At 44.1% G+C, this 10,254-nt stretch overlaps 1 protein-coding gene across 7 annotated transcripts in view; it reads right to left on the bottom strand.

Annotated features, from left to right (window-relative positions):
* Positions 1-5,584: 5,584 nt before the first annotated feature.
* The window catches only part of ASAP1 (ArfGAP with SH3 domain, ankyrin repeat and PH domain 1), a 161,887-nt gene continuing 157,217 nt past the window's right edge, over positions 5,585-10,254 (bottom strand). For all 7 annotated transcript variants that reach the window (XM_037378731.1, XM_037378728.1, XM_037378729.1 and 4 more), the window contains one exon: positions 5,585-8,459. In XM_037378731.1, coding sequence (XP_037234628.1) covers positions 8,385-8,459 — 75 coding nt within the window. In that variant the 3' untranslated portion in view covers positions 5,585-8,384. The remainder of the gene's footprint in view (positions 8,460-10,254) is intronic.

Genomic DNA, 10,254 nt, shown 5'->3' with positions numbered 1-10,254 from the left:
CGCGGTGCCGCATCGCTATAAAAGGAAGCGGCGCGGGGGGAGGGAGAGGCGGCCCCGGCTCCGGCACCGCGCCCGGCCCCGCTCCCCCCCTACCCCTCGCCCGGAGCGGCGGGCAGCCCCCGCGGGGCAGGTGGCGCTGGGTGGGGTGTCCCTGCCCTCTGCAGCCGCGGGGGGACGCCCGTGTGGCCGGGGAGCAGGTGGGAGCCTTCAGCCCCCCACCCGGGTCGGGGGGCCCGTGGCCAGGGCCCGCGGGGCGCGGCCGGACCCTTCGTGAGGGGCCAGCGATGTCCCCGGCACCGGGGCAGCCTCGGGCAGGCCGAAGCATGCGGCAAGGCAAGGCAGGGCAGAGCCCGAGTGAAGCTTTGGAGAAGCGGGAAGGTGCCAGCGACACCCAGGAGCACTCAGCAGGCTTCAAACGGTGTTATGCACCAAACCCAGCGGCCTGGGGGCTGCAGGTGCTGCCGGAGCATGGCCTGGGGACGATGGGGCTGCCAGCGGCTTCAAATAGAAGTGCCGCCCCCAGCATGGCCCTTCAGCGTGTGGGGTGGGCCTGGGTCCTGCGTGGGGCTGCTGCCAGGGACTGTTCCGGCCGGGCAGCAGCACCTCTGTGCGTACAGCCAAATGGTCCCGCGCACCAGATCGTGGGCATGACCCCTGCGTGCACAGCTGGTGCCTTCTGCTCCTTCAGAGGCCCTGGCTCCCTGGCCTGCCAGCTAAACCACCTCAGCCAGACAGCCCTCACCTTGAAGACCCACCCTCCCAAACTAAAGAAAAAACTTCATCAAAGCTGAATTTTAGCTTCACACCCCAGCAGCTCCTTCAACCTCTGGAGCTGGCGCCCACACGCTGGAGCCGCTGTACCATCCCTGAGGCACCTTGCTCGGTTTCTCCCCCATCATGTGCTGATGACCGACAGCATCTTGGTTGAGTAGCAGCGAGGGTCCCTGCGGGACACAGCCTCCCCATCCCTGCCTGCCCAGCAGGAAGCTCTCCCTCCAGCAACAGATGCTGTTGCTCCCCTGCAGCATCAATCCTGTTCAGGAAGGGATGGGGATTAGGTGGGGGTAGCATGTCTTAAGGTATTTTCTCTAAGTGGCATTTTGCTGCCCGGCTTTACCGTCGGTCACTGGAGTGGGGGCTGTGGTGCTTCAGCTTACCCTGCAGCCCCACGCCATGGCACAGGCCTTGCTGTGGTGACTACAAGTCCTGTCTTCGGCTCAAAGCAGATGGAGATGTGGGCAGCAGTGAGGCCAGGGCACTGAGATGTCACGTAGGCAATGGGACCCCTGTGCAGGGTGTGTGTGCTGCCTTTTGTATTCCACCAGGCAAGCCGCTAAAGCTGTGGATCGTGGGCAGACCAGGTGCCTGCTACACTTAGACACAATGACCCCCGGCAGGTCCCAATCTAAATAAACATTACCAGGGGCCACATTTTGCATGAAAAAAATCCAGGCAGAGCACTGCCATGGATGGGTGAGAGGAACAAAATCCTCCTCTCAAAGTTTTTTTTTTAAGTAGAAGGGGTTTTCCACCCTCACATTTAATATTTTAATTATTTCAACTTCTCCTGCATCCCAGCAGGGAAGGGATAACAGAAGGAGCTTTTCTGCTGGACCTGGCTGCATCCCACTCATAGACAGACCTGGTGAAGAATGCAGGTGCCAAGTCAAAGGATGATCCTGAGCAAAATCCATCCCTAAGAAAGGCGTGGTCCAAGTAGGTAGCGGGGGTGCCAGAACCGCGTGTGAGGTGGACTGGGGCCCTGCATGGGGCTACTGCCAGGGACTGCTCTGGCCAGGCAGTAGCACCTCCTTGCTTACAGCAAAATGCTCCCACACACTGGATCTTGGGCATGACCCCTGCCTGCACATCTGGTGCCTTCTGCTCCTTCAGTGGACCCAGCTATTTGCATAGTGCTGACCAGATGGTCTGACTGCTCCACTGCCTTCCTTCCCCCATTATCGTTTGCTAAGATCTTGCTGCTTCTTGTGGCCAAGGGTCTTCATATCACTTTAGTTTCTGCATCACCTTGAGCTCCAGAGTGAATATATGGCCCACCTATAGGCAGTGCTCACTGGGGAGCCACTGACTGCTTATGATTGATCTTCGCATCAATGATGAAGTCTTTCATACCCTTTCAAAGGTGTCCGAGCTGTGGTTTGTGTTGCCCCCATCCCCTGCTGTTCTCACACCTCCACCTTGTAGTACAGGTTGAGTTTAGATTTGCTCCCTTACAAATCTTCTGCAGAGTAAGTCCCCATCTTCCAGCGTCACTTAGTGTAAGTTCACTTCGCGTGAAGCTCTGTGCACCTCGCTTTCTAGATGTCAAGCTGCTAAACTTCCCTTTTAGGCAGGCCAGCAGCTCTGTGCACCCTATCGAGGCAGGTTTAGCATTTGTCCTCCTGTTTCTTTCTGCAGAGGTTGGCCCTGTTCTTGTAGGGAGGATAGAGACTGAGGAAACTCTCGGATCACAAATTTGCCCTTCAGCCCCATGCTTCTATCCACAGAGGTCAGAACTACTGCAATGATCCTGGAGTTGTTCCACAAGGCTTTTTTTCCAGCTCCTGGGTGGGTTTCCACACAACAGTCTCAGCTGCAACAAGAGCACGGGGCTGGCTGCAGCTCACTTACTGCGAAGCTACCTGGGGCTCTTGCTTTCCTGCCTAGAGTTCCTGCAGTAGAGCTATGGTTCTGAATTCAAAATCTACAGTGAATAAAGGGAAGGCTAGGGCATGTGGCTGTGTAGGTCTAATGCCATGAATGGGATGGCTTGCAGTACAGACAGGTGATTACAGGCAGTATTCACCTTTACTAACTTGAAAAAAAATGTCTGCTTTTGTCTTTGAAGCAGTGTGTGGCTACTGGTGTCACCAGGTCACTAAGGAAGTCTGCAAGCTCCAACGGAAAACCACTGCAAAACCCCTGCTTAACGAACAGACAGCTGCTGACCTCTTCTGTGCACGTTCAGCTCAAGAGGTAGCTTGTCTGTCTTCAGTCTGAAGTTCAGGAGCATGTTACAATCCTTTCCGATAATATTTAAATAAAAATAAAAAACTTACTTAAGAACTGCAGCTCAGAAGCGTGTTGAGGCTTACTACCATGGCAGGGATGTGGGAGCAGGGAAAGATGAAAAACATTACTGAACTAGAGAGCAGCTTCAGACAAGCTATTGCACGCTACTCAGTACTCTTGTAAGTTTGCAGGCAGCTGTAGTAAGTTACTCCTGGAATATTCCTCAGGGAAGAGAGTAAGGAAATTAATTAGTTACCAAAAAAACAAGCCTAATACTTTAGTTCAGTGCAATAGCAAGGTAAATACAATGAAACAATCTCTAATGCAGCCATTCTATAGTCATCTAGTTTGAGTATTCAAGGGCGATTCATCTACACAATGTGCCTGTGAGAAAAATCAGATTTCTAAATTTTGTGTGGTAACTGAAGCACAAGAAACATCTTCAAGTCTTGGGGGGGGGGGGGGGGGGGGGGGGGGGGGGGCGGGAAAGTAGTCCTGTGCGGGAATGAACTTAGCCCCACACCACCTTTCAGCAAAAAGCAACAAGCACAAGAGAGTGGATGTTTCTGAGCAGGCACTGTAAGAATCAAGACAACATGCTAAGAACTGCAGAGCAGTTTTAACACTGAAATTCCAGGTAGGCTTAAAGCTGGACTTTGAAGAATTTCAAAACATCTTCAGGTGGGTACAGCAAACAACCGATCAGCTTCTCCTCTGTTCTGACATGGTTAGCAGATGTGACAGGCAGCTGTCACAAATTGTTTGTCCCCTGCCCCCACCATTATAAAAAGAGACTAGAGCAGACATCCGCCTCACTGCAGACAGGAGGATCTGTTCTGTACTTTGCAGAGGAACAAGGCAAAGCCTGTACCGTGACACACTATCGTTTTTAGTGTTACCCAAACAGCAGCTGATGAGAACTAGTCAAGACTCGCAGGTTTTGTGCATGCGGCAGCACAGGGTGCGCACATGTGTGTGTAAGCTTAAGTACGAGTTGACAAACAGCACTTAGCTTATCTCAAGAAGAAACTTGAGCACTCTCTCAGCAGATGACTGAGCTGTAAATCATGTTATGTATAGCCCCCCAAAGTATCGTTAAAACAACTTGAAATAGTTAGTTTGCATTAGATAAGAAAATTTTTGGCTTGCAGCTATATAGATGAAAACATCTTACAGTCCTGTGTGCATTCTGTATCCATCTGAAAAGCCTCCAGCTGTGTTATACAAGAGCTAAAGTGTCTCATAAAAGCACCCCCCAACAGCCTTAAACTCAAGAAGGCTAAGTTGAGAAGCTGTCTGCAAGAATTTAAGGTCTGAAGCTGAACTTTATGTACTTAGGGACATTTGCTCCTCTGTCATATTCTGGTTTCTTGGCACAGGAGGGTTACTGGTCTAGGCTGTGAGTGGCATGAAACTGTGCAATAGGTAAGCGTGTGGGAAGGCTGGTTGTTGTTGATGCTCAGGTGAACCGTCACAGAGAACTACAAAGCCTGGGGAGGGGGAAGCATCTGAAAACAATTACATGATATTTAGAGGGTTGGAGCGTTTGGGTTTTTGTTGGGCAGAAGGGAGCTGTTTCTGAGCTTCACTAATTGGTGTTTAAGTTTGATACCACTTTCACTGGTCTTGATTACCAATCAGTCTTCTGTTTATAAGCTTTAAGTTTGCCAAGAAAAGGGCAAGCAGACTAAAACTTTGAACAAGGGTGTTCTTTGGGCACACGTTTGTCTTGGTCTCTTCTGCTCCAAACAGCATGTGATACACCCACCTCAGTTTTGACTTGCAAAAGGAAATCAGTATGCCACTGAAGAACAAGTAATACAAGTAGGACAGAGAAATGGGGATATTAGAATCAATGGATCCCTGAATGCTGTTACTTGAAACACTGTGACAAAGCAGAAAATGAGGAAGAGCAGAATATTCAACCAGACTCTTTTCCCTGCCCCATGTCCTTATTTCACACACCCCTCACCCCAAACGTTTAGTCCGTGTAAATTTAAAAGCCCAAAACTAACCAGGCAGAATATCCCACAACAAACCCAGGCTATGGGTTTGCAATTCAGTATTCAAGAAGCTATCTTATCACAGTGGTCTCCTGAGCCCTGCGCTGTTGCAGTTACTGTTTTTGATACAAACCAGATCTGATAAACTTCACACTCCAGCTTTTCCTCTGGCTAAAGGATGTTCTGATTGCTTTCCAGCAATTTCAAGTGACTTGTTCTTTTTGGAGCAGTTTTGATAGTGAATGGGTCTTAAATGAGAAACTTGCAAGAACCGACTCGGGGAGGGGGAAGAATAACCTCAGCAAGGTGGGTCAGAACTGAAATTCTAAGCAATAAAGTCACTGCATCCAGGAGAAGTTAGTACTGCTTAAGTCGCACCGAGAGCTGCCGTTGTGTTTGGCAATCCTGCCCACGGACAGAGGAAGGCCGCGAAGGGGACAGAGGGCTGTGCAGAGCGGTTCTTTCCAACCCAAAGGGCCAGCTGTAGAAAACAAGACACACCGGGCTGGCTTTGCATAGAGGCTACTGAAGCCAGAGAGAAAGGAATCGAAACTCATGGACAAGATAAGTGTTTTGATGCTAACTTTAGTAAGTAAAGTATTCCAGATAAAGGCAACTGCATCCATATTTAACAGCTGTTAAGAGTTACACACATTTACTTGCATTATATAAGGGGTGCTTTATATTCAAGAGAAAACATTTCAAGTGTTTTAGTTCTACCTGTTTGGAATCCAGACTTTCTCCCTAAAAGATATTCCAGTTGACAAAAGGGCCTTGTTCAGATATCTGGGATCAACTGAATACATTTATTTAAAAGCAATTTTAAATATTAAAAAAGTAGAAATTAACACATACAGTACTCAAAAACTGTCACATTAAATACATGTGAATAGACAAGTGTACTGATGTTTTACCTTAACATTCAATGAGAAGTCAAGATTTTAACTAGTGGCATGATCAGATCTGGTTTCTGTACACGTTGATGTACTATGTAATAAAAAAATAAATAGCAACTGTTGTTCAACAGTAAATAAGACATCATCTGCAAAGCATACTTCCCCCTCTGGGGGCACCTTCCCCTGCCCCTCCCCCCCAACCCTTTATCAGCTAGTTTTCCATAAAGATTTAGACTTTCCAAATACTATGTCATATACAAAATTGCAGACAGTGGCTCATTGAGTTCAAATATAATACTGTACTTAAACTCAATCAATATCATACACTTTCAGATTTCTTATGACCCACAATAAGCCAGAATAAACAGAACTATTGTTCCCGAGGGAACTAATTTAATTTTATAAAATGCATATGTATACTATTTTAAAGAGTGTAGAAAAGAATAGACATTTGACTCTACATAATTTTACATGCCTAGGGTTTTCTTTATATGATTTGCTTTTATCAGCTTATTTCAAGATCACTTAAAAATACAATTGACCACAGAAGTGAATAGGTTTTGTTCTTTAATGCAACTTAAAACATTGTAGTAATGGATAAAATGGAATGCTAAATAAACGCTAAACCTGATATCCATTCCTTAAAAAACAGAATAAAGTCTGAAATACTGGAGCTGGTAATACTGAAGATTAGATGCCAGCAGGCTTTGAATAAACTTTTGTTATAAATGATAAAACCATTAAAAGTTGATAAATGTTTTGCATTTTTTCCATGTGGGGTTTAGACTGGTATTTGTTTCTATATTAACCACAAACAGAATTAAATATTCACTGACTACAGTCTTGTAAAGCCGAATTAAAAATGAAAGCCCTCAGAAAGGCTGAGATGTGCTTTTATGAAATGAAAAAAAAATCTCTCCATGCAGCCAAGACAATCTGCTTTGAAACAGCAGTACTAGGTACTGAAGCCAAAATAACATTTAAAGCAAGTAATACAAAACTACATATGAAAGTCATGGAACCTGCTACAGACAAACCATGAGAAAAACACAACTGCATTATGTTTCAGAAGTTTAAAAATTATGTTGAAAGTCACATAGGAAATGAAAGTTTCCAGTAATACATTTAAGTGTTTTCTGGCAATGCAACTTTATACACCAACTTTCAAGAAACCTCAGGTCAAATGCAGCCTTCCAGTGATTTTCTTAGAAATTAGTTTTATAACTGTATGTCTGTTATTTGGTGCTTTGAATTAAGACTACTACAGTTACAGTTTAGTGAACTCTACTTAAACCAGCCTGATGCTTGTGATCAGAGTTCTGTCATTAACAGCCTGATCAAATGCATGAGAAATCATCTTAACTTCCACTTTTTGGAGCAATTAAAAATAATTTAAAAATTTTTCCTTACATCACCACTGAAGGAATTTTATTTTAGGTACCTAACTTTTAGCAAGGTTGAAGACAGAGGAAAAAAACCCCCACAAAATCATTTTTCCAAGAGCCAATTTAACTATAAACAAAGACTGTTGCAAGCTCACATTAATCTGAATAGTAATTAAGTTAAAATGTTCTTTTCCTCAAATGTAGCTATATCACTACAGTACTACTTTGTACAAAGGCAGGTTTCAAGTAAGCGTCTAAATGCATGCATAATGTCAACAGTTAATATTTTCTAGAAGTCCTTGGTTACTAAGGATTCAGTGAAAGAAACCAGCAAATTTTACGTATATCTACTAAAGAACAATATGACTAGTTTTCATTAAAATAAGTTTTCGAATGAAATAATTTTTTAACTTTTTATAGTGAGGTAATATCACAGGGGAACTGCAATCACAGTTTGGCATAGGTCCACATAATATAAACATGAAATGCTGTATGCACGCCATAAAACATTATTGTCATCTGTAAAGTCAGTGAATATTTGTCTTCATAATTACACTTAACTGAGCACTATATTAAATAAATACCGAAGTGGGTTTCATAGCTGTAAACGCATACACTTATAAACTGCAGACTGATTTTTAAATTGTCCAAAACCATTCACCCATTCTAACTTTCTGCTAATTGTATATTGAGAATACCAAGTTATTAGGAACAGTCATTTCTGTACAGTTACATGGTTGACGGAGACCATCTATGTTTGGAAAGCTGGCAGTTCATACGTATTTTTAACAGCATAGACAGAGATGTAAGTGCTAGATGCCGAGGATGGCTTCAACAAACCCAATAAGGCGTGCCAGGTTCCAAGGCTACCATAATACTGGCAAAGGCAGAATAACACAGTATATTTACAATACATATAATTCAACCTCATGAGGTGAAACTTAAATGAATTCTTAATTTGTAACAGCAGCTATATATACAGTTGTGCACAGGATTACAGGGAGGCAGCAGCGTTCGCTTTTGCTAAAAAGCCCGTCTTGCATGAAGAATGTGCAATGCTCAAGTTTAGGATTTTTTGTTTGTTTTTACTAGTCTGACAGAATGTGCACAAAGGACACTGGAAAGACCCCTTTCCTCTCTGGCTGTCCTTCGATGTGGCCAATCTGCAACACAGGAGAAAAACGTACATATAGATTACACGTGTGTGTGTGTGTATGCACAGTTTGTAGACGGCATTTACTTCCCTCAAAAGCAGCAGATCCGTGTGGATCCTACAGAGCCCTTGCAAGTTCTTGGACGGTTTAAAGCAGACCTTGGGTAACATTTGAATTTGTGTAAAGGAACAAAATAAAACTGCAAAAACATAAGTAAGGCAAATTAAGCCAACTAAATCTAAAGAAAACAATCTTATTTGGAAACCTGCATATACCACTGAATTTCAAGATTCTCGCCAAACAGAAGACTGATTTTCTTTTGCCTGACAAACTAACTTTCAGCAACAAGACAGGTATCTCTGAAAACCATTCATCTTAGTTAACTGAATAAACCCTAAACATCTCACTCACTCAAGGGAAACGTCTGCTACAGTTGTGAAGTTACTTAGGATAATCTCCACGTTTCACTTAAAGTGATAAAAGCCCTGCTATTTTCTCATTGAATTAGTATGACTCCTAATGATTTATGTGCATACCACTGTTTATAACAAGTCATAATATTGTCTGATTAGGTATCCTTCACGTACAGCTTCTCACATGTTTTGCATAATAATAACAACTTATAAAGAAATGGCCAAGGAACCCCTAAAAAAATTAGGAATAATGGCACCTTTTGTATGAACTTTACATGCTTAAAACACATAATTACAAACAACTGTCAAACTGACAGCACTGGAGTAGCAGTCTTGTCTGACCACATAATGCTCTCCTCATCCTGCTACAGCGCTGATCACCACTTTCAGAATAATAGCGTGCCTCCTTCCTCTTCCACAAGCTAACAAAATGGGAAGGGGAAGCATACAGGGCTGGCCATTTCCTCTTGCAGAGCCAAATTTTTGAAGCACATGAGTCAACAGCCCTCGTTTCCCTTCTCAGAAATACTCAGACTGGAACACTTCATGGAACTTTTAGGCATGTACCCAAGGATCTTAAAAAGCCACTTTACAAAACAGATTCAGCAACTAATGCAACTATGATCAGGGACTGGACGATACAGTTAATGCAGCAGCTTTTCACTGGGCATTGCTCTTTTGACACCATCTTTTCAGTTGAAAATCTTCCACACTTAAATGAGGAGTGAGAAGAAACCATGTAGCTAGAACCAAAACAGCAAAGGTTGCCCTGCGCTTGGATTAGGAAATCATAGGCAGCATTGTGATAAGAATTTGTTTTAATCAAAATGAAACCTGTCTCATTTTCCCCAGTAAAAATTCTTAGGAAGGGAAGTATGATGCAGCAGGGCTTTGGAGGCAAGAAGTAGTGTGTCAACGGATGGCTGGAGCCTTCAAGCGGGGTTGGGAAAAACCTGGTGTTAGGACTCAAGAACTAAAGACAATACGCAGTCCAGGTGGGTGGTGGGGGGGGAGTATGCTACAAACCATGGCATGGACGGAAGAAGGTAAAGACAGTGTTAACTACCTCTCATATAAAGAGGAAAGCCATCAGCTTACAGCCCCAATAGAAAGTTTTTCAGATTTCCAGCAACCCTGTAGGTATAACTTCACATTTCTGGTGAACTAAAGATAATTACATCTCTCATTTTTCATGAAGGGTGTAAGCATGCTAAACGGAGTAAAAAATCACCACTCACCACTTCTTCATTTAATGAAAGGTTAGTGTGCAGTACAAAGAGTGACCATGTAAATACATGTTGTTATGAGCCATTAATAAAGCCAAACTAGTCAGGAAGGTTTCTGGCAGACTCTAAGGAAGAGCCAGACCCCACCTACCTACCAGAGAAAGG

This window comes from Falco rusticolus, chromosome 3, assembly GCF_015220075.1.
Source record: "Falco rusticolus isolate bFalRus1 chromosome 3, bFalRus1.pri, whole genome shotgun sequence".
Classification (NCBI taxonomy): Eukaryota; Metazoa; Chordata; class Aves; order Falconiformes; family Falconidae; genus Falco; species Falco rusticolus.
This window is presented reverse-complemented; position numbering and strand designations above follow the sequence as displayed.